The following is a 25,194-nucleotide window of genomic DNA, read 5'->3' as shown; positions in this document are numbered from 1 at the left end:
TCATCTGAATCACTAGTATCTCCGTCAGTCGGCTCTACAGTGGCATATACTACTGTAACTGATACCCTGAAATTTTTAGTCATAATATGAGCAATTAGTATTCTATTATTAATACCTTCCCAGCCTAAACAAGACCTAGCAGCTTCCTTATTCATCATGAGCCCTACTCCCTGTCTTTGTGCCCCATCCTTCCTGCCTGAGTAAAAAAACTCTACATCACCTCACTTCATGCTTCCTACCCCCGGGATATGAGTTTCTGAAATTCCTAATAAGTCCAGTTCCAATCGTCTGAATTCGTCAGTCAAAATGTAGATACGATAGTCATTTTTTAACGTCGTAACATTCCAAGTTCCAATTTTCATGTTCTTTAAGTCATTGAAACTTTTATGGGCTCAGGAAAATCAATGATCCCCGATACCAGTGCAGGACAGGATAACATATCTTGTCAAGGTTACACCGAAGCGCTTAAGCCGGGTTAGAACCGGACAGCAAGAAGTTCCTGGGACCTCCCGTATGAATTAAGGCTTTGTGCAATCCTGGGCCATCTTTGTCACAAAGTTGGTTTTCAGCACTTGGCGATGCTCTTCTATCAACAAGATTCGAAATCCTGCACAGACAGTCTCAAGCCTATTGCCTCTGACTCATTATATATTCATGCCTACAAATATTATGCTACTACGGGGAGGCCGCCCATAGTAGATAAATTAGCTAGGAAGAGGTTTTTCAGCCCGAAAACGCCCGTCAAAACAAACCAAGCCCAGAAGAACTATCCATATACCAGAATCCCGTGCGAATGCTGTGTCGTTTACTAGGCTACACTTTTTCCAAATAAACTGAATAAAGTGACCAAAAGATTCGTGTCCACCTTAGGCGATGAAACTAAAGAAATAAACAAGGGTTTTTGTTAAAATAGAGCTTTGAATATAGGTTTTACTTCCTACTTCCCTTAAACTTTCACATGAGTTATGTGCAACTTTGTCACATAGACAAAGAGTTCTCTAGGGGCAAAAATAAAAACATTAAACTACACTGCAAATTTAGCATGACAAAATCAGCCTTAATCTTTTTATGAATAAAAGTAGCCTTAAAAATTTACAATTTTTGCACACCTAGCTGGGATATTAAAAATGAAAGAACTAATGGTAGATGGCTTAGATGCTCCTCTTCTTAAACTGCCCCTTCCCTAAACATTATCACCTTCATTTCAACCATTTTAAAACCAAGCACCCTTAAATACTAACACGAAAGAAAATAGAATAGGCCATACCCCAAATTTTAGATGCATAGTGCATGGGCGCCCAGACGCTGACGGCCCGGGGGGGGGGCAAACCTAATCTAATTGGCACTTTTAATGATTTATAATAGAAATCTCAGAACAAAAATATAAAAATAAGGTAGCATCATTCAGCCCTGCCCCCCCCCCCATATGGGTGCCCATGGCGTAGTGCCTTTAGTATTTTTATTATTCTTTTATTTTATTTTTAGAAGTGTTTATCGTAACCGCAAAATTGCATGAATTGCGTTAAAATTAAATTTTAAAGATCATAAGATTTGGGAGTGACCTGGTTCGTTCAACCCCCCCCCCCCCTCCTAAAGTACTCTCTGCATTAGTGAAATGAAAACTCAGGGCTCGTGCAACTCACAGTAAAGATAGCGAAATTTATTTGAGTCTTCGTCCCAGTCTAGAATGTGAATAACCAGGGTTGTTGTTTGGAAGGGGGCAAGGGAGCAGTTGCCCCTCCCAATAATCTGGATAAAAAATTACTATATATCCCATGCCCCCTGACTATACGAATATAGAGCCCTCTTGTCCCCCCCCCCCAAATAAAAATAATTCTGCAGAATAGCCCCTGTGAATAACGTTTGTTTAATTTTAAATAATACTTGATCAGTTGACAGCCCCAGAGGAGGGGCTGTTCTGGGTCTATACCCAAGAGTGTTATTCGGTGGAAAACGGGTGCTAAATTACAGAAAAGATCTCTTCTGGTTTAACTTAATCCGTTTAATGGTAAAATTGCTCACGCTGCAATATTTTTTCTACGTATTCTGGAGTATAACATGGCAACCCATCTATGGATGCCACCGATCACTTACTTATTTTTTGCTGTTTTTTACAAATGTATTACAAATACTCTTATCATAACAATATGTATAAAGAAGGGGGTCTGCTGGCAAAGTTCCACCTAGCAATCCCCTGCTGTTTTATCTATTTTTGCATATGTCGCAGTTTCTGTATCTTGTAATGTAGTTGACCCCACCCCTCCCCCCCCCATAAAGAAAAATAATATACCACCTACAGTTAGTGACACTATTTTTTGCAAGAGAAGAAAGGAACTGACTTTTTTGTGCTTACCGTTTGATAGCTAAAAGGGTTTTCGGAACAGGCTCTATTTTAGCTTTATTAATTACAATGTTAATTATTGTTATGTTACAATTCCATTACGAAAGAAAATTATAACTTTCTTTGGTCAGATATGTCTAAATTCCGTCAAATATTGTTATTAGTTACGAGAATTGAGAATGAATAAGTCAACAACGTTGATTAGTATACCCGAGTACCCTTTGAAATTCTTCATTTTGAATTCAACATACAGACTGTGAATATGGCACCTCTTGGAGAGAAACTGGAGCGAGCCCTAAGTTTTAATAACCCGGCACAGGAAGGAAATAGTTCTCTTATTGTTGTCTCGAACCGACTTCCTTTTGTTCTAAAGCGAGGTTCGAATGGTGTTCTTCAGCGATCTCACAGGTATGTGCCTTTGTTTGAGTGACATTTAGATCTATAAGTCTTTAAAAAAAAAAAAAATCAAATTTCAGCCATGCATGTACACGGGAATTTAATTTGAGAGGGCGCTATCTCAGCAGGGGTGGGGGAGAAGTCACCAAAAACGGTTATATGAAACAGGCAATGAATTCTAAACATTCTGAAGGGTGGAGACTTTATGAACCCCCACCCCTAATGTTCGTGGCGTAGGTCATCAGTTGTGAAATGAAAGTACAACATGGATGTTTAGATAGCTTGTTCTATGATTAGTTAAAAATATTATTAGGCTAATAAATTACAATGGTAAAATTCTAGTTTAGCTACTTTTTGCTATCTTGGAAAGGGGTTAGGTTAGGAAAATGAAACTTTCAGTAATGAATCTAGGACCAAAAAAATACTTTCGAAAGGTATTACCAGGCTCAGTGGCGGAACGCGGGGGGGGGGCTTGCTCTCCCGTGTAATTTACTTAATTAACACAATTTTGCGTTAATTAAACTTGCTCCTAACGCAAGTTTATCGGTCAACCTATTTTGCCCCCCCCCCCCTAAAAAAGGTCCTGGATCCGCCCTTGGCCAGGCTTCCATGTTAACCCTCTTCTGATTTCTAAGTCTTAGAAATTCACCTACTTGACAGTTATCAGTTTTTTTTCTGTATTAGTTCTGAAAATGTGATTCATTTTTCTTGAGTCTTTTACCGATCAAAAGTTACGGGCCTGAGAAATTTTTTCTTATTTTAAACAAAGGGGAACAACTCCTAAAAGTCATAGAACTTAATTAAAAATCACACCATCAAATTCAGCATACCATAAAACACTACAATTGAGGTTTCGAGCTGCATCTGCAAAACTATGGAATTTTGTATTTTTTGCCAGATGAAAAATCAAGAATGCGGGTTTATTTGTTGTTGTTTTTTTATTCCACAGGGGTTATCGTACCGACCCAGTAGTCTTAGAATATCGTGAGAAGGCTCATTCGAACGGAAATTAAAAGTTGTAGTGCCCTTTTAAGTGACTCAAAAATTGAAGGGCAACTTGGCCCCTCTCACGCTCATTTTTTCCCGAAGTCACCCGATCAAAATTTTAAGATAACTGTTTTGTTCAGTATAGTCGAAAATCTAATAAATATGTCTTTGAGGATGACTTAATCCCCCAGAAAGGGCTGCAAGTCATGAACTTTGCCCATTGTTTACATTTAGTATTGGTTAATGGGAAGTATACAGACGTTTTCAGGAGGGATTTTCTTCTGGTGGGGGGTCAGAGGAGCAGGGTTACCGGGGAGGATCTTTCCTTAGGGAAAGGGAAATTTCTATGAAGGGGGTGCCGGATTTCCCAGCATTATTTAAAAATCGACCAGAAATTAAATAAAAAAAAACAAGTTCTTTCAACTGAAAGTAAGGAGCAACATCAAAACTTAAAACAAACAGAAATTATTACTTATATGAGGGGTTCGCCCCCTTCTCAATACCTCGCTCTTTACTCTAAAGTTTTTTTAGTACTTTAAAAAGAGCTATCTATTCTAATTAACCGCCCTTTGTGATTCAGGGGTTTGTGATTCGAATAGAATTCAAACTTTAGCGTAAAGAGCGAGGTATTAACTAGGGGGCGAACTCACTAATATACGTAATAAAAACATACGAATATAGAAGTTCGTTATGTAAGTTAATTCGTAAGTTACGTCAGAAAAAATTTTCGACAAAGCCATTTAGCCGAAAAAGTAAAATTAATATGCAAATTTCGTTTTAATTATTCATGTACGGTGCCCCAAAATCAAAGCTGCATTAATTCAAAAATTTTAAGAAATTAAATTAAAAAAAAAATTTTTTTTTTAATTGAAAGTAAGGAGCGACATTAAAACTTAAAACGAACAGAAATTATCCCGTATATGAAAGGGACTGTCCCCTCCTCAACGTTCTCTTTACGCTAAAGTTTGACTCTGTCTCAAAACTTTATTTTTTAATACATTAAAAAAAAAATTAGCGTAAAGAGCGAGGCGTTGAAGAGGGGACAGCCCCTTTCATATTCGGAATAATTTCTGTTCGTTTTAAGTTTTAATGTCGTTCCTTACTTTCAGTTAAAAAAATTTGTTTTTTTTATTTAATCATCTAAATGCCTAGACACCCCCATTAATGCACTAAACTTAACACCCAAATAAACAGAATCTTTAACCTGATGTTGCGCTCTATATTATCTATTTTCAATAATTTCTTATGCGCTTGAGGAAGTAATATCTAGAAATCTTAAATTTCAGATAGTTTTGGATTTTTCAAACTAAATACAAAAATAAGGCGACGGTTAAAAATAGTTTCTAAGGTTGTTGTTCCTATGAATTCACTTTTCCAACCTAGGGGCAGCTTCATTTCTGGACTGGCTAGGTTTTTATTCTAAACAAATAGATGTATTATTTTTCTGAAAGCTGCAGCTTAAATTAATTTTCCTGGAATCAAACTTCCTCTCTGACTTTATATTTTAAGAATTTACCTCGAGTTCTGTGTATATTTCTAAGTATCGTATTTATGCTATACCAGCGCTTACCAAAGTTTTGTGACCCTGTATGAAGTTTAAAAGTGTTTCGCAACCCACATTATAAAAAATACATCTCACAACTCACAACTATTTTTTTTAACATAGTTATCTAGTTCTTTGTTTCGTACACAGAACTTTCAAAATAGTTGCATAATAAGGTACTGGCGCATTATGCGGACACCGCGAAGAAGTCAAGTTTGGTTAATGCTAATGAAATAAAATAAAATATGATGAATATATAATAGTTTAGAAACAAATTTGGGCTATATATTTGCACATTAAGGGGTGGGGCATAAAGCATAGCATATATTAAATACGTAACCCAACCTAACCTAGGTACCTTTTTCCCCCCTAAACCCCAAAAAACAATCGTTTAAATATTGTAAACTCATTGAGAAACAACGCTTTGCAATCATTTATCGTTACTGGTGCATAATAGCGACACTTTTAAATACTAATGAGAGGCGAAACCCGCCAGACAGGTTATTTTCAAGAGACCGTTATTGAGAAATGGAATGCAAAGCGTAGTTTTCATTGTGTTTACGATATTTAAACAGTTGTTTTTTTGGGGTTAGAGGGGGGGAAGGTACCTAGGTTAGGTTAGGTTACGTATTTAATTTATGCTATGCTATCCCCCCCCCACCCCCAAATGTGCAAATATATAGCCCAAATTTGTTTCTAAACTATTATATATACATCCTATTTTATTTTATTTCATTAGCTTTACCTAAAATTGACTTCTTTACAAGTGTCGTTATAATGCACCAGTACCCATTTATCTATAGCGGTTAGGTTATGTATTTAACATATTTTATGCACCCCCCCCCCTAACGTGCAAATATATAGCCGAAATGTGTTTCTAAACTATCATATTTTCATCCTATTTTGTTTTATTTCATTAGCATTAACCAAACTTCGCTTTTCGCGTGTGTTACAGATAGTACAGAAGTACCAAATAAACTGACTTGTTTATTTTCCAGTATCTGTCGAATTTTAAAAACTAGTATTTTATTGAACACAAAAATTGTCCAAAAAAGAAACACTTTTTTTTTTTTTTTTTTCACTCTTCGTATTCGGAGGAAATGAAAAGTTTGAATTGAATTGAATATGTTCTGTTAAAAGCAGAAAGTTTTATACGTAGCATGCAGAAAATATAAGACTCATCTATCCGACTATGATATCGATAGATTTTAGCATACAATTATAATACTCTAAAAACCTCGAGCAAGCTCAGTTATCAGTAAGCTGCTATTTTACAGAATTCTACATGCTTTTAAATAATGTCTCTACTCTGTTTATTTGATATAATTATGTAGATACATCTTAAGCAATAAGTTTTAATCATACTGAGTTTCAACTTTGCTCTTTACTCTCGTAAAAAACTTTCTTTTTTTTAAATTTATTTTTTGGTCGTTTTTAATTCTGTAAATATACGCAATAAAAATTGTAATTTATTGTATAGAGCATTAAATATATGTTATAATTCTTATCTCCCCTGAAATTTGCTAAAGGATGTGTGCTTCTTTGTCACATGAATGGAGAGTCCGAGGGGTTTGTTGTTATCGGTGTCTTTGTGAATTTGCACATAAAAAATTTAATTATTTGCGTGGAAATGAAAATAAGTGACTGATATTTTTCATCAGGCAGTTTTTTTAAAGAGTCGTTTCCAGTTTTCAGATATTAAGGTGGCTTGAGGGGGAGTATGCAAGAGCGCCTGTTGTAAACCTCTGCTTTTGGGTTTTCGACCATGGATATTACAATGGTACAATTGTCATTTAGCAACCCCTCTACTCCAGAAATGACAAAGAAAAATGCTATGTTTGGTGTCATGCGGTATTTTCCTTTTTTTCTGTTTTTTTTTCCCAGGGGGGATCGTATCTAATCAGTCATCCTAAAAAGATAGAGGATGACACACTTGAAAAGAAATAACCGTTTTTAATGTTTTTTTTAGTAGTCTATGAGATTGTGCAAAATCAGAGCGGTGTTTTCTGCTATTTTGTGCCACAAAACATCAGTTTTTGTCAAATGAGGATCAAAATCCCATATGAATTCTCAGAGGGCTAATCAATTGTTCATAGTCTAAAACTCTAGACAAAAGGTTTTGAGCCCCTCCTTTTGACAATATGCCCCTCATTTGGCAGAGTAGTATTTTCTATCATTTTATGTCACAAGACCTTAATTTTTGCCCGAAGAGGGTCAAAATGCCGGGAAAGGCAAATTCTAAAAGAATAAAAAAATTTAATAGTCTAAAACCCTAAACAGAAGATTCTTAGCCTCAATCTTGAAAAACGAGGAAATAGTTTTTTTTTTCTTTTTCACTGCAAGCAATTACTGTCAAGTTTGAAATTAAAAGACCCTTGGAGGTTCAATAGCTAGATAGTGGCTGGGCGGAGTTTGAAAACTTGAGATTTGGGGTGCTTTTGCTACAGTATAAATATTAAACATTATACTGCGAGGCTATCGGAGCGACTTGCAAGCAGATTAAAGGTATTTAACCTTAAGTAAAAGATACATTTTGCTATAATTGCTAGCATTATATAGTTAAGTTTGAATTTTTTATACTATGGTTAGCGGGCTATCCCAGAGAGATGTTTATTGACTAAATTAAAAGCTACTATCTCTTGCACCAGGAGTGGATCCAGGGGAAGGACCCTGCCAGAAAGGGCCCCTCCCTAGATTTCTTTGGTGCCCTCATTTCATTTTTTCCTTTTTTACTCTTTTTTTGGTACTTATATGATATAGCGACCACACTTTGTTCTTGATCTGTAATAGGCTAAAACTGGTTTTCTATGTACACTCGGAGATAATCAGCTTACCCTGAGTGAGATAAACTACTATTAGGGTATATTGTCATTAAATATTTGATATATGCAATTTCTTGCTGACGCACCTCTAACTCCTCTTGCACTGCAATTGTAAGTTAGTGTAAATATTTTGTACTTGTTGCTGAGTGTTTTTTTCTTCTTTTCTTTTTACTCCGCTTATTTGTCTCCATTTGTAAAGCGGGCAGAAAATAAATTAAGTTATTTTTATATAGAGTTGGCTAGGTGAGGTATTTAATATATGCGTTCTGGGCGGCCTACATTCCATAATTCTCTGTTGTAGTTTCCATAATTTTGTTACTAAAGTATTATATTTTATCATATTTTGTCATATGATTAACTGAACTTCACTTCTTGAGTGTGGTCGCTCAGGTTACAAAGTGTGGTCGCTATATCACACAAGTATCCTTTTTTTAAATAAACTTGTCATTTTGGTCAATTATTGGTGACCTTTTCACGCTGGGCCTCCCTAAGATTTTTCTATTGATTCGTCTTTGCCTGTAGCTACTTAATTAAAAGCTAGTGAATTGAACAATTTTGTCTTTATAAGCCCTTTGTAAAGTCCCATAATGCCGTACGGCAATTTTCGGTGCCATTTCTGGAGTGGAAAGGCTGGGAAGCATAACAAGGGTGCCGTTTTAATCTCTGTGGTTGAGCATCCTTGCCCGGAGGTTTACAGTTCTCCCTCTAACTCTGCCCCTCCCCCCTAACTTTTACTAAGTGAAAAGTTAAGAAAAAGCCGATTGAAAAAAAACAACTACTTAGTGAACAAATGTCATTTATTTATTTCATTTTTATGGAAATAGTTAAGTTTCCTATTCGTAAATTCTTAAAGATAGCGATAATGACATACCACTTAGGGTCTTATGTACGTGACAAAGATGCACCTATCTTGTGCGGATTTCAAGAGATGTCGGAACTATATTTAGTTTAGTAAATTTTCATATTGTCAGGGCCTTTGGACGTGTCTCGTGGAGTAAGGATTATTATTTCCCTTCTCCCTTTCTACATGTATAGGAACTTCCAAGGACCTTCATAAAATTCCTTATTCAGTGAATTTTCGTTATAAAATAGTCAATGTTCCTTTCAAAATAATGACACTCCCTGAAGATACCATGACAAAAAAACCTGAAAGTATTCGCGTTTCCGCACGTATGAATACTTGTAGCATAATTTATATTTGAGGGATTCCAGTTTATATATTTCTTTTTAAACTGATTGCCCCGAGTAGGGTATGCATATCCGTGCAATATTAAGAAGCTTTTACACTTGCTCTTTTTTGTACATCTAAATTACATTTGCAGGAGAAAATCAATGTGTTAAGAAATTATTAAAAATTCGTATTTTGTCTGGTGAGGTGTTGTTTTGTACCTCATATGTAAATTTGGTTTGCTCTGTAGTCCCCGATTCTCTGCTTAAATTCAAAGCACTTATATTCCAGCTATTCTTGCTTTTCTTTGTTTAAACTGTGTGTAATGCTTGATTCTCACCATATGCGAAATGCGGAATTGTGATACAATTTTCTCATGAGCTGGAAAGACGAATATCTGCATATTCTAGCAGGCGTGCTGCGAGTTTTAATGCATGATCGAAGCTGATTTTTATCTAAAATTTGGGATTGGCTGAGGAGACCCAAAATCTTGCTTTTCTTTCACAAGTAAAGTATGTTACACTGAATATGAAGCTTAGAAAAGAGGCTTGTCCAGCAGTAGCGCCTTTGAGTTTGGCTCATTGATCATTCCGCCACATTCCCTAAGTATACCCAAGTTGTCACTTCTATTCATATTTGTCGTGCATTGAGAGATAAGTAAGCCATGAAAACCTCGTTTTTATGCAATTGACGCATCATCCCTGTTGCACGATGTGAAAGCTGCTCAAAAAGTCAGTTCTAAATCAATTGAATTTAAGGAAGGCTAAAGTCGGGAACACGTGCATTATATACTTGCCAACGTTCTGATGAATATAGAGAATAATGCCGAGTTTCTCGTCCTTGTGGCTCATGATGTCTCGTTCTTTCGATTCTAGTGTGCATTCCCATTTGCTGTATAGTGCGCAGCAGCGAAGTCTCAATCGTTCAGTTGTGCGGGTATTTAAAAATGTGCATGCGAGATTATGTATTGTCGTGAAAGTACCTACTCATCATGGTTACGTAATATGTAAAGCCGTAATTCGAGTTTGGAAAGGAATCCGCCAGGGTGGTGTAACTTCGCCACCATTATATAATAATAGTGTGGTTGCACCCCAGAAAAAGGCTAGAATTAGTTTTGTTTTTAGAGGTTTGGACCTTTCCATACACAATTACGCTGACGACATCCTGAATTTAAGTAGAACTGTATCGTCTGTCGAGGAGAATTTTTCTGTGCTTAGTAAGGAGCATGCCGAAATTGGTCTCAATTTTAATGCTTCGAAGAGCGAGGTCCTTACTTTCGGCAAATCTGTTGGTGATGTAGGATTCGTACAGTTAGGAAATCATAGGTTTCAGTTATCTGCTTGTATTAAGTACCTCGGTCCTCCGATAGAGGATAGTGTAAAAACGACAAGGGCACTCCTTATCTTTCATCTAAGTGAGAAACTTAGAAAAGCGTTTTGTGTGCTTGTTTGCTGTAAAGTTTGCTATAGCAAGTATATTCTCGCCCCTGTGTACAACTCTTTTGCGATGCCCCATGTCCTGGCATTGACTCTATTTTTGAATAAATTAACGGCTACTAATAGAAAAGACTATTAGATCCATAGATTTTCGTTTCGTGAACTGTCTTTTGTACATACCCCAATGGACTAAATAAAAATCTAGTATCAGCATATGGGTTTACTGAGCCACTAACCATGGCTGAGCAACGTCGCGGTCACTATTTTTCTAGGCTTGATAGGACAAACAGCCTCCATCCTGCTATGTTTTAGTAGAAATATTTGAATCTATTCTCGGTAGCAAGGCCGTATCCAGGGGGGTTGCCCGGTTTGAACCCCCCCCCCCCCCGAAATTTTTGACCGACTCTAAAATAAGTAGAAAATTAGTAAAACCTAGGTAAAAATAAGTAAAATTATTCTAAAACTTAGTAAAAAATTATCAAACCCCCCCCCCCCAAAAAAAAAAAGTCAAAAATTAGTAAAACCCCCCCTGAACAAAAATCCTGGATACGGCCCTGCTCGGTAGTATAGTTTTTATTTTGTGAGTGTGTTCTTCTTTCTTTTGTTTTCTTCATCTACTCCGTATTGAACCCTTGTGTGTTTTTTCGGGCAATAAAGATATTTATTGATTGAATAATCAATTGTTGATGATTGCTGATGTTTTATAGAAAATGATAACTTATTTTCAGCGCTGGAGGATTGGTGACAGCAGTAGCACCAGTGGTCAGCAAGTGCAATGGCAAGTGGATAGGTTGGTCTGGACTGTTTGATTTAGGAGGTCACGAAAAAGTTCCCGAGGCAAGTGATGATGACAAATCACCGACAGCTGGCCTAAAATCTAACCAGGTAAATTATGATAATAAATATTGCATGAGCGTTGGCGAATAATGCCGCACCTGGAGCCCCATCAAGGGGTGGTGACCCTTGAAACAAATATAGCCAAGAAACTGACATGACTACATGCTGTGTTGGTCTCAGTGGGCTTTGTGCTGCAATAGGCCTGTTTTTTCACTCATCAATGTGCTAAGATCTTACATCTTTTGTCAGAAAACGCTTAAAAGTGAAATCTTTGAACAAAGATCTTACATCTTTGGCTGTTTTTGTGCAAACGTCTTTCATTATTCTGCTCTGATCAGCGGTCTGAGAATGTGAGAACAATGATGAGTAGATCATCAAAGTTCTCTCATCATTGTTCTATATGGTAAAACAGTGGCGGTCTTCACACTTTTTGCTAACATCTGTGAGCTGTAAGATCTTAGAACAAAGATGAGTTAAAAAACGATAATCTTTGCAGAAAGATGTAAGATCTTAGATGTAAGATCTTAGTGCTAAAAAACGGGCCTAATGAGTTATTATTAGTATCAATAGTAGTAGTAGACACCATTTGTCGAGGTCCTGTGGGCCACGCTCCTTTGGTTCAAATACACATCGCTTATGCATCAGTAATTCAGAGCACTGATACATAATATGGAGTAAAAATAGGGTTTTCTGCACCTACGATCACTCCGTGTAAGGTGAATCGGCTTCTTTAATAGTTAAGGGTATTCAGTATTATCTTCAATAAAAACACCTCTTTAGAGCGATATGCCTTTATTCTTGAGTATTCTTGATTTTGATCGATAAAACACAGAAGTTAGGGAATTTAAATGATTAGTAACTTGAATTTTTTGTTTTAGGTTATACCAGTTAATATCCCTGAGAATGACTTCGAAGAATTTTATAACGGATTTTGCAACGGAACACTATGGCCATTATTTCATTCATTTTCGTGCAAAATTAGTTATGATAGGAAGTCATGGCAGGTACGTTCAAAATTCATTGTTAAACGGACAAGTAAATGTGACTAGACTAGCTATTGCTGTTTTCTATGGCACTTTTTATTACGAGAATCGGATCAAGGTGCACATAAAAGAGAACCGGGGTGTATTTGTACCTACCGACTCCCGAGAGATTTTGTTTTCCCTATATCCGTATGCTTCCTTGTTTTTCGGCTTTTATAAGCTTTCCCTCATCATAAATTTTAGCCCCTCCCCAAAAAATGCTTTCATTTGTACATAATTTGCACTAACTTGCAACATTTTACTGATCTAGGCAATTTGTTTCTATCGTATGAATGTGTTAAAATTCCTAAAAGAAGTTTAAATGTGGCCTTCTGAGGGTTTAATTCTGGTGGAAGTGTCCCATATGACAATGGCGCTTTTGACTGGTGTTCCAAAATACAAATTTTTCGATGAAGATAATTAGGTTTTTAGCCAACAAAGTGGATACTCTCTTATAGATCAATATGATAAATAATATGATCGGTAAACAATTTTCTTTGGACATGCCTTACTAAAGTAGCCTACTTATAGAATATTGAAACCTCAGGGGCCCAGTGCCTTCTCTGGGATATGTCCCCCATGAAATTTTGTTCACCTTTTTTTTTTCGTGTGTATTGATTTTTAGCTCTCTCCCTTAAAGATACTACCCTATGCCTTATGCATCCTTTTTCAATTATCTTTATATTTCATAAGTTTTAGGATTCAAAGTGAACTACTAAAGAGCAAAAAAAGGAAAGAACATCTTTGGTTTTTAGCAATTCTATAGTTGCTAAGCCAAGATGCAAAGAACTGTGGGTGTGTGCTCCGTATAAAGAGCCACAAAGAAAAATAGGCATTTAAAAAGATTTTTTTAGGAAACGGGCACTTAAAGAAGGGGGGGGGCGGATGTGAGACTGGTTCCACACAAATATCCACAAAAATGTGGAAAATATTCTTCCACATATTTTCTTCAACGCCTTCCGAAATCCACCTACCAAATGTACACTATAGAGTGTATCTCTAAATAATATTTTCGAAGTATTTTTCTTAAATATGCATCCTTCTGCTTCTACTTTTTCATGTCCCTTCGAAGTATCGAGGGAAGGAAGCCTACTTAAGAGTACACTTGTTTGAATAGTAAAAGTAATCCAAGTCTAATTATAATGCAAGCACCGATATCTGCGTCTGTGTCTAAGTATGTTTGAGTGTCTTAAGTTAGTACACTCTGTTAAGTGCGTTTCAAAGCTTACTTTTAAGTAAGCTTACTATTAAGTGTGTTTAAGTCTGTGTAAAGGTATGTATACATACTTTAAAAAAAAGTATAGAGGGATGTAAATACTACAACTTTTAATATTTTCTCTATAAGCTAGACTTGAGTATATGTAGCTTATATATATTATTGGCTACACACCATTATATCCATTTGATACATACATTTACATTATGTAAACAGGCTCAGTCATTTAAACTCTTCGTTCTAGAGCAGTCACTTCTTTTAACTTCTTTTACTTGACTTTCTTTTACTTTGCTCTTTTACTTTCATTATCTTTTTTTACTAAAATGTTTGTATAGTGATTAAAATTTAGACATATATTTGTGTAAACCTCTATTTAAGTTCTTTGTTTATATGCCTTTTTATCCTGGCAGATGTGATGGTTTACGTAAATTCCAAAGATAGACGATAAACGTTGGTACATGGTCTTTATTAAATAACGTGAGAATACACATAGAGAAAATAAGGTAGCACAAGAACAACTAACTACGACGAAGGCAAAAGATGGGCTGCCTTTAGAAATGAGCCAAGAATGTACCTTTCCTGGAACGGAAGTTCCAGGCCTGAAAACGACCCCTTTCCCACGACTAGCTTTAGTCCCAAGAGCTCCCCCCTGGACCGCTATCGTTGACGCATAAATGCCCAACTAACTAAGAAATGAGATACCCGGAAATTCTTCTCGAATTGATGTTAAATACGTTACAGATTCTCCCCCCTGTTTTAAGTTAAATTTTCCAAATTTGGTTTATCCCCTTCTCATTAAACCCCCAAACTTTAATTGAATTCAAAACATTCCCTTCCCAAATTATTCACTTCTCGCCTACTAACATTCTACAGCATAAACTAGTAAACAATTACATAATATAAACACTACACAATACTTGCATAAGTAAAAACTTACATAGTATAAGCGAACCACACTAACAACCGTAGTCGGAAACTGGATATTTTAACATTTCACTTTTATCTGTATACTTTAAAATAGACTTTTTCCCCATACCCCTGAATTTGATGAGGACAAGGAAAGTTGGGATTATGCATAAAGTTTGAATTAGGGCAAAAGGAATGACCGAGAAAGGCTAATTAATCCTGAAAATACCGGCGACAAATAAATGAAATTGCATAAACTTATAAATAATGGAATAGATATATGTAAACCATTGTAGTTTTATTGGCTTACCATGCTGCAATGACGTTAAGATATTATTTCCAATACAATCCTTGGGGTTTTATTGCTGCGGAACGCCTCGGTTTTGACCTATTTGGTTTTTCTCTACTAACTTGTGGTTCGACAAATGGCAGTACTACTGTTGATATCTCTACATAACTATTAGCGCTACGCATTAAAACCATCCCGTGAGGCATCAACCTCATCTCGCGAGATATTACAACCATCTCCCTCTCCCTGGGTAGCCAAACCGCCCTGCGAGGAATCAGTACCATCTCACAGTGCAACAAAAAAAAACCATCCCGTGAGGCATCAACCTCAGCCCACAGGACCTCAAAACCAGCTCCCTTTTCCTGGTTCGCCAAACCGCCCGGCGAGGACTCTGGACCATCTCGCAGTGCAACAAAAAAAAACCCACCCTAGAGGCATACGTACCAACCCACGGGACCTTAAAACCCGCTCCCTTTTCCTGGGTAGCCCAACCCCCCAGCGAGGACTCAGTACCATCTCGCAGTACATCAAAAAAAACCATCCCGTGAGGCATCAGTACCTTCCCACGAGACCTTAAAACCAGCTCCCTTTTCCTGGGTAGCCAAACCCCCCTGAGAGGAATCAGTACCATCTCGCAGTGCAACAAAAAAACCCATCCCGTGAGGCATCAGTACCATCCCACGGGACCTCAAAACCAGCTCCCTTTTCCTGGGTAGCCAAACCGCCCTGCGAGGACTCAGTACCATCTCGCAGTGCCTTCTCATTATCATTGAGTCCAAATTTCACCCTCGTCAGCGCAAAAAGAAATTCATCGGAAAAAGAAGACGTGTCTCCTTTCCCCACTATCTGTTCTATCTGTTCATATTATATTGCAATCTTATACGCATCAATTAAACAAAAAAAAAATTCTGCACTATTCTCTAACAAATACCGTTTGTATGACGGTCTGATCCACTCCTTGAATAAATTTAGAGCAAATCTTCCAAGAACTACACCATCATCCCTGGCTTCTAAGGACACCCTAAATGACCTTCCTAATTTTTGCATCCTTCTATAGAACAGATATACCCTTTCATCCTTAAATTGAATCGCGCCTAGAAACTCTGCAACCATTTTGCCTACTGTTTTGCCTGGGGCATATGCTACAAGTAATTCACGTTTTAAACTTGACAAATTTGTAATCCAAGGATCCAGATCCTCAAAAAAGGGGCGAAACACTCCATGGGCCAAAAGCGACGTGGTCTGTAAGGCTTTTGAATCAGACCAATTTAACAACAACTGAAATTTTTGTAACTGCGAAACAAACTAAATTATTTTTCCGCTTTCTGCCTTTGTGAGTGGCGTTATTACTGAAAGAGGGTCAATTAGCAATCTTATTACTTGGGACTGTTGAAGCTGTTCTATTGGAGGATTAATTGGGGTGGTGCTCAGGGGAGTTGGAGGGTTTGTTGGGACCCATGTCTTGATCTTTTGAAGGTAATCAAAAAGTTCATCTTGATCGAAATCAGGATCATTTGGGTCAAATAAAAGAGGTGGAAATATGCCATTTCCCCTCCACTGTTTTACAAAATCAAAAGCAACCTTTTTGTTATATCCAGTTTCCGCCGGATCGAGAATAGGAATAAAAACTGACATATTGAGATTAAAATTTGAAAAGCAGTTATTCTAAAAATTTAAATATTTGTTTTAAACACCGTTCTTTAATTACGGACGCTAAATTTTGGGCAATAACTTCACTTCTAACAACAAGGGTATAATAAAATTTACTGGGTTGTTTAGTCGTGGTAAATCACTTACGAAAGATAGTCCTTTCCAAATCCAATTGTAGTTGGTTTCAATTAAATCACTAGCGTCAAATGTAGTCACAAATGAGAATTAATTTTCGATTATCGAATTCAAAATGTTAAATTTTGGTTGGAAACTGTCAAATGTAGATCACACGTCGACTGTATAAAATCAGGTAAAATAAACCATCAACCGTAGAATGGCTAAGTGAAGGTAGAAATCAACCGGAGACTCTCAGTTGTAGAAATTTTAATTAGTAGGTAGAAGCTATCGCGAGGGAATCCATATTAGGCATTGTGTAACAGCCTATTTCAAAATGTTCATTTAAAAGAAAGTGTTTCTCAAGAAGGCGCTTTGAAAAGAAGAAAGTTCAATAGCTCGTAACGTTTCGATGTCTTATTAATCAGTCTTTTGTAGTATTTGCAGCTCAATATCACAGTCTAGTAGCGGGCGAAATACTCTTCAATATGTTGCCAGTATTTAGCATAAGATGTCGTAAATACTTATAACGGTCACTCAAATGTCACTTGGAGGTTTTCCACTAGTGATATATGCTCCACTAGTTTTAACCGCTTGCCACCACTCTGTAAACCTCTATTTAGTTCTTTGTTTATATGCCTTTTTATCCTGGCAGATGTGATGGTTTACTTAAATTCCAAAGATAGACGATAAACGTTGGTACATGGTCTTTATTAAATAACGTGAGAATACACATAGAGAAAATAAGGTAGCACAAGAACAACTAACTACGACGAAGGCGAGAGATGGACTGCCTTTCGAAATGAGCGAAGAATGTAACTTTCCTGGAACGGAAGTTCCAGCCCTGGGAACGACCCCTTTCCCACGACTAGATTTAGTCCCAAGAGCTCCCCCCCTGGACCGCTATCGTTGACGCATAAATGCCCAACTAACTAAGAAATGAGATACCCGGAAATGCTTCTCGAATTGATGTTAAATACTTTACATTTGTGTGGTAAAAATGCATCTTAAAAGCATTGACCAGCATGCACCTCTATTATTAGCTAAATTATCCCGTTATGCTCGGCATCTAGGCACTATTTACCCTGTTAATTGCAAGATATACTTTGTTTTTCTAAACAATTTGGCTTTCATACGCGATTTAGAATCCCCTCCACCCCAAGAAATTACTTCCCCCATTTTCTCCAATGAAATATATTCCTCTATGTATGCCTGTCTCATAATAGCGTATTAAAGTTATCCTTGCTCTGTCTTTGCAAAAAGATGTTTGCAAGATTGTGGAAGCATCGCAAGAGCAATGTATATTCTGACTAATCGAAAAAGATTGATTTTTTTTCTTTTTTTTTTATGTATGTGTGTTTTTGCTTGTGCGAACGTTGCTAAAAAATGTACTCCAGCATTATTTGCTTGTAAAGCAAACCCTATTTTTAAAGACAAAGCGAGCAGAATTCTGGAAGAATTCTGTTTAATTGAATGCCTTTGTGTGATTCAAACATGTCAAAAGTAGACTCAAACCATTTTTTAACACAATTCTTCAAGTAATATTACCGATATATGGAAGGTAGCTGATTTGTATTAACGCTTGTTTATTGTTTAGACTTACCAAAAAGTGAACGATTATTTCGCAGAAAAGACAGTAGAAGCCCTGCGGTATCAGCAAGAAGTTATATTGGTGGATGAAGAAATACCAATTGTTTGGATTCATGATTATCAACTCCTGCTTTGCCCAGCAAGAATACGTGAATTGGCTGAAGATGAAGATCTGTCGTGTAAACTTGGATTTTTCCTACATATTCCTTTCCCTTCCTATGATATGCTAAATACGCTGGAAGGAAGTGAAGAGATTTTGTATGGAATGCTCGGTATGTTTACTCTTCTTAACTACTATACTGCTACTACTACTAACAAATCACCGCAGCACCAAGCCATCTGAGGCCAACACAGCTACGCACGCTTCATCTCCATCCCAATCTATTCATAACCTCCCTCTTTACACTCCCAGGAAGTTCCCATTTTCTCTTAAATATTTCTTTATGACATCCTCCCACCCCAACCGCGGACGACCTGCTTTCCGTTTAGCCCTAGACGGTAGGCCGAAAAGGACAATCTTCGGCAATCTGTCATCCTTAATCCACAGAACATGCCCTAGCCATCTCAACCTTTCTCCCTTTATAGCCCTAGAAAGTGGGATTGAACCACACTTCTACCCCTCGATTCTTTAATGGGTCTCTAGAAGCTGCGGACATAAGCATAAACACATAGCTGGTTCGCTGAAAAAAGTAATTTAAGTGGTCGCGAGGAGACTAATAGACTACCAACCTAAAATCTGTCTATTGAAAAGAAAATGAGACTTGATTTGCTTCATCTTTCTCAGTCCTCACACATTAATATTAGTCAACTCCTAGGCAACAGCTTTAGACTCCCAAGGAACCGACTAAAGTTGAATTATTTAAGAAAGAAAGAAAACTTACAAGAACAATTTGGAATTGTTGGATTTTCTTTGTGGCAAATGTAACATTCTCGTTTTTGAGGTTTACAGCCTTATTCAAATGTGTAAAATATTGATTGGAGTAATGAAAAATACTATAGCCTTAAAACACGCATGGGAAAAATTCCTTCAATTTTCGTAGAACAGTATTTTTTGCCAACTTTGAACGAATGCACTCAATATGCTCAGAGGAACAACTTCGTCTAAAATGACCTCTAGATATTTCACAGAACTCCTACAGATCACAAGTTTATTGCCAATATTTTAAGTCCTTCAACCAAGGATAATAATTTTTATTCCATTATACTATGTAATTCGCTTACTTCCTGGAACAAACTAATACCTCTATAATTATTACATTAACTTTTACCCCCCCCCCCCTCTCTCTTGAACAGGATTTTAATTCAAGTTCTTCCAAAGTTGCTAAGGTTGAATAGTTTGTCAAAACAAGCGTATTTGTGTGTTCATAAGAATGTGTAAATACATTTTGGCATAGAATTAGTAACGTTGGCTTCTGAAAAAATTATAAAATCTGCTGAGATCATTTTTTTTTTGTAGTTTAGGGTACTAATCCTTAATATAAGGTATCATATTATATACTAACACGTTTGAGACCCAATGATACATTTTGAAGCTAACTCTAAAAAATCGAAGCAAAATTGTTCGATTTGGCCTTTGAACGTCACAAATAAGCAAACAGTGTAAACTCTTCAAATTAATTGAACATCTGTTTCATGTTTTAGCTTGTGATGTTATTGGATTTCATATTGACCTATACAGTCACAATTTTCTTGAATCATGTCTACGGAAACTCGGATGTCGGGTTGACTTTGACAACAAAACAGTTGAAATTGGATCCCGGGTCGTTCGTGTCAGGACTTTACCAATTGGAATTCCTTTTGACAAGTTCGAAGAATGTGCAAAAAATGCACCGAAGGTAATTAAATTCTAGTTTTTACGAACAAATATTACTAAGTATAAGGTTTTCTAAATTAATTCAGTTAGTTGGTCTATAACTTCTATTAACAAAGGAAAAATACCTCCATAGAATGTAATCATATCCACCCTCGAAGGTTCTAACGGATTTTGATTCATCCGCAGCTGGTTTGAAACGAACCCATTGCCGAGCAGAGTAATCATGATCCGACTATCTTCCCAATTACATATATTTGTCGGAAACCGACACTTCCGATGAGCCAGGACAAGGAGCAGCCAGGCTACTGGAAAGGAAGAGGCTAACATCAGTCTTAAAATTGCGCAACTGTCATTATTCTTAGTCTTAATCAAGTTTGGACATTACGTCGTGAAGAAGTCTTAGCAAGTTGTATTCACCAATTATGAACTTTGATTCATCTTTTGCGGCTTGATCTGCCCTAATACCGACTCATATTCTCATGCAGATGGGTATGCAGATGGGTATGCATTTTAGCTCCTTTTTTTCTAGAGTATTGATGATTTTACTTGATATATGTATTTATGTCTTGAGCTTCATTTTTAAAGGGACTGAAGGCTGTTAAAGCAAATCTCAAGTTTAAGATTAAAACTGCTTTTTTGCAGTGGGATGATGTGTTTCTATAATGATTAGAGTGAAATACTGATTCATTTGGTAACTTTTCCACAGCTGTCAGCTAGGTCAAATAAATAAGTCAGTGCAATAACAGTAACAGTGACCATCATCAGCAGATAAACTATCTGCTGATGACAGTCGCCGTGAATTTGATCGAAATAATCATAATTTTTATCATTGTTTATCACTGTCTAATAAAAGATTTATCCCCATTTGAACTGTTATGGAAAGGCAGTGTGTTCTTTGAAAATACCTAAATCAAGAGCTATACCTATATACCAGTGCTTCTCTTTTTTGAGACCATATAATACTCTAGAAATAAAAATTATTCTTATTTCATAATTGTGAGAATTAACAAGTAGTAGTGCAACCGACATATCTTGGGTCGCACTATTACTAGGCTAAATCTAGCAGTGTAGCATCTATCCAACCTCCAATGGGATTGAATAGCTGCACTAATTCGCACTTTTTGGTTTTCATTCTCTTTTTTTTAATGAAATTATTTATTTAAGTTTTTCCGTCAAAAACTCCAAAATTGAATATATAGGTTTTAAGCCTGAATGTATCGCTGTTTCAAGTGGGAAACACCTATCATTTCTATTACTAAAAGCCAATGAGCTATGTATATGTATATACATATATATATTTATATATATATCTGACATATATATATATATATATATATATATATATATATATATATATATATATATATATATATATATATATATATATATATATATATATATGTATATATATATATATATATATGTCAGATAAGTCATTTTTGTGAGTGATATACTGTATTTTAAAATCGAAAAGTGTTGGTCACCGAACATGGAATTGTCTGCAACGGAATGGAACCTTATGCCAATGGAACAACGTCTAATTTGCGGATCGAAAAAAACAGCAAAATATTGAATTCTTCAAGCTGTGCTTGGTTTAACTGTCGATTTCTTTGGTCCGATATTTTTTAGTTTTAGCCAATGATTACGATTCTGATTCATTTTAAATAAAGAGAGAGAGTAGTATTGTCTTGTTACATTCACTAGCCCATATGATACTTGCAGATTGTTTCTTCTGTGTTTACTGTTGAATTATATCATTTAAAAGGTTTTTTTTCTTTTTAGGTAAATGGTCAGAAAGATGAAAAAGACACGAAACTGATTATAAGCGTTGATAGAGTTGATTATACAAAGGGTTTAGTTCAAAAAGTCAGAGCAATTGAAAAATTATTAGAAAAACACAGACATGAATATGCTGGCAAGGTTAGATTTTCCTCTCATATCCCTTCCAAATCTTTTTACTTTAAATTTAAGATACTTGATCTTCAATTCCGTTTGTTCTCTTACAAATGTTAGCTGTCTTCAGTTTTACATTCCTCTTGCCTATATAAGAAGTATGTAAGATTAGGGATACCTACACATAGAGCATGTGCTCTTCCATCTATAGCTCTGCTGCAAATACTTTAAATGATGGGAGCTTGCAGTCCCTTTTGATGATGGAATGATAGTTGATAATACAGTTTCGTATAACAGTTGTCAAAAACGCATCTTCAGAAACATTTAAACGAAATAATATTTTAATTTCGACCGAAAGATAAGAGTGACGTAAAATCTTAAAACGAATATATTTATCCTAGGCACAATGGGTGCTGTAACCCATTCCGATAACTCACTCTTTATGCTAAAAATGAATTTTTCCGCCAATAGTTCGAGAACTAATCCATCAAAATGAAAATTGACATGACTGCAGTTGAACATTACAATATAGATGTCTAACATCTGAATTTCTATGAGGAATATCCGAATTTCTATATTCTCTGAATTTCGTATTAATTTCTAACGTCTCGTGTCAACCAACCGTGGATGAAATTCTCTTAAATAGTTTCAATGGGAAGGGACCTTGTGATTCTGCTAATTTTGTTACCTCTCCTCTTTCCGCCATAAAATTTTCTCTCAATGTTGATAAATGGGAGTTCCTATCCTTTAATCTTAAGGCTTCTTCTAAATCATAACTTAGATGTCATTTTTTTTATCCATCTTTATTTATCCTTCAATGAAAATGTCATTTTTTTTCATCCCCCAAGAAAATTTTATGGCGGAAAGAGGAGAGGTAACAAAATTAGCAGAATCAAAAAGTCCCTTCCTGGTGAAACTATTTAAGAGAATTTCATCCACGGTTGGTTCACACGAGACGTTAGAAATTCATACGAAATTCAGAGAAATTCAGACGTTATAGAAATTCAGAGAATATAGAAATTCAGATATTTCTCATAGAATTTCAGACGTTAGAAATCTATATTGTAATGTTCAACTGCAGTCATGTCAATTTGTATTATGATGGATTAGTTCTCGAACTATTGGCAGAAAAATTCAATTTTAGCATAAAGAGTGGGTTATTGGAATGGATTACAACATCCATTGTGCCTAGGATATTTTAAAGACAATAGCAAGGCGTATCATATTTATCAGTATATTTAAAACGCAAGAACACGCATGTCATCATTGGCGTCAATTCACGGAAATATATTCTGGGGCAGGCAAAATGCATTTCAAATAGAGAGGGGGGGGGGATTTTTTCTTTTAGTTTTTTCCAGGAAGATTCACAAACAAGTATGTTTCAATGAAAATAAAAAAAAGGTATTTTTTGAAATCCGAGGGGGGGGGGATTATCAAATACAATGCAAAAAAATTATGCTGTAAGACACAAATTGTAAGCTTACCTCTTATTTAGGAAGAGCACTCGATATGACATAGCCAGTACAATAGAATATGAAATTATATTAGTCTAATACCTTTAAAATCATTTTCAATAATAAGTATATAACGGTTAAGCAATCGGTTTCTCACCAAAACCTAGCAAAACTCTGCAATCATTACTTCAGTCTTATCACGTTCCTTGCAATGAATCGTAATTGAAGTAGCCACAATGCCACATCTCATATCTCCTTAATTCATTCTTTCATGTCTCCTTTAGTTCACTTTATTTCTTCTAGTTCAATGAGCAACTTCTAATACAAAACTCTTCCCTCTTCTGCAAAAGTCAAAGCTTTGTCACTTACATATACAGCTATTTTTGGTTTTAATTTTCTTCCATAAAACTCATACTACTTCACAAAATTTTCGAAATCCATACCGTTAACATTCTGCATTAAAAATTCTAGACTAAAAATTCGTTCTAAATTCCATATCCAACTGTTCTTGAAACTTTCCTCTTTAATGGTCATCTTGACGTCTATCAACGTCATATCTACCGAGTGATCAATTACCTTAAATTAACCTTAAAAAGATTTACCTTAAATTTAGCTTTAAATTAACACTAAAAACTACTAGATGAGAATGCTCATTAACGACAGCAACAGGACTTACATAGTATGCCCTAGAGTTTTGATCATACAATTCTTTGATTGACAGTAAAATAATCGATCAGTTTGGCCTCTTTAACGCATGAGTATTTTTTCCCTGATGCCAAATGGACCTAATGCCTATGGACACCCTTCCCTAATGCCTATTTGCGCCAACCTGGGTATTTAAGTAAAGGTAAAAGGAGGTAAAGGATGCGGCACTAGACCCTTAAGGTCCAAACCGGCGGTGCTGATCTCCGTTTCGTGGCCCTTCAGCCAGGAAGTGCAATGGGGGGCTGGGGGCCAGCCATCCTGTGCTTTCGCACACCCTTCCTGTTTTACCTTCCCCAGATTTTTCCAGGTACCCATTTAGAGCTGGGTTGACTCTGGCTAAGCTTACAGGGTCACACCACTGACCCGCGTCCCAAACTAAGAAACTGACCACACCAGGGAACGAACCCGAATTCACGGATTCCCAGCCCAGCGCGCGTCCACTTAGCCAGAACGGCTCTGGGTATTTAAGTCCTCTAGTAAAACCTTATTTCTACCTGGAATATTATCAATTTGTTGCTTCAGCTGCATGTACAATTCCTCCTAGTCACTGCTATCTCCATCAGTATACTGTTAGGTGCTAATATGGTTATGAATCGATATCTTGAATTTTTCTAAGCACCTCTTGAAATCTATAAGTTCTGGTCCATAACAGCGATAGAGTCAACAAGGAAAAAGACTAAAATATGGTAAAGGACTTAACCTCTCTCAAAACGTGAGCGAAAGCCAGAGGCATTAAACGTTAATGATTAATCGGTGATTGTGTAAAGAGAGAGCGCTAATGTATCTTCAGAGGACGTTTCGTGTACTAGTAGACCAGGAGAGTTAATTGTTAATCGATTTCTGGAAAAAAAAATACACCTTGTCTAAAGAATCTACTTTGTCAAAATGTGTCTGAAGAACATTCCTCACCATGATAAAATATGTTTTTAGAAGCAATCAGGGTTTCCTTATTGAGTGTTCTGGCGTCAAGCGTCATGCCCAGAGGCCAAGTTTGTTTTACTCTTGAATGTCA

The 25,194-nt window shown here is 36.3% G+C and overlaps 1 protein-coding gene across 1 annotated transcript; it reads left to right on the top strand.

Annotated features, from left to right (window-relative positions):
* The first annotated feature begins 2,567 nt into the window (after window positions 1–2,567).
* On the top strand, window positions 2,568–22,158 carry LOC148951124 (uncharacterized). Its single transcript, XM_089090154.1, has 6 exons — window positions 2,568–2,749; window positions 11,422–11,578; window positions 12,409–12,534; window positions 18,325–18,589; window positions 19,959–20,152; window positions 21,913–22,158. Exons 1-6 carry the CDS (start codon window positions 2,604–2,606, stop codon window positions 22,141–22,143), a joined length of 1,119 nt encoding a protein of 372 aa, XP_088946280.1. The 5' UTR covers window positions 2,568–2,603; the 3' UTR covers window positions 22,144–22,158.
* The last annotated feature ends 3,036 nt before the right edge of the window (window positions 22,159–25,194 follow it).

This window comes from Artemia sp. Qi Xiang Cuo, chromosome 6 (genome assembly GCF_049724085.1).
Source record: "Artemia sp. Qi Xiang Cuo chromosome 6, ASM4972408v1, whole genome shotgun sequence".
Classification (NCBI taxonomy): Eukaryota; Metazoa; Arthropoda; class Branchiopoda; order Anostraca; family Artemiidae; genus Artemia; species Artemia sp. Qi Xiang Cuo.
Note: the sequence above shows the minus strand (reverse complement) of the source record. Positions and strands in the feature narration are given on the sequence as shown.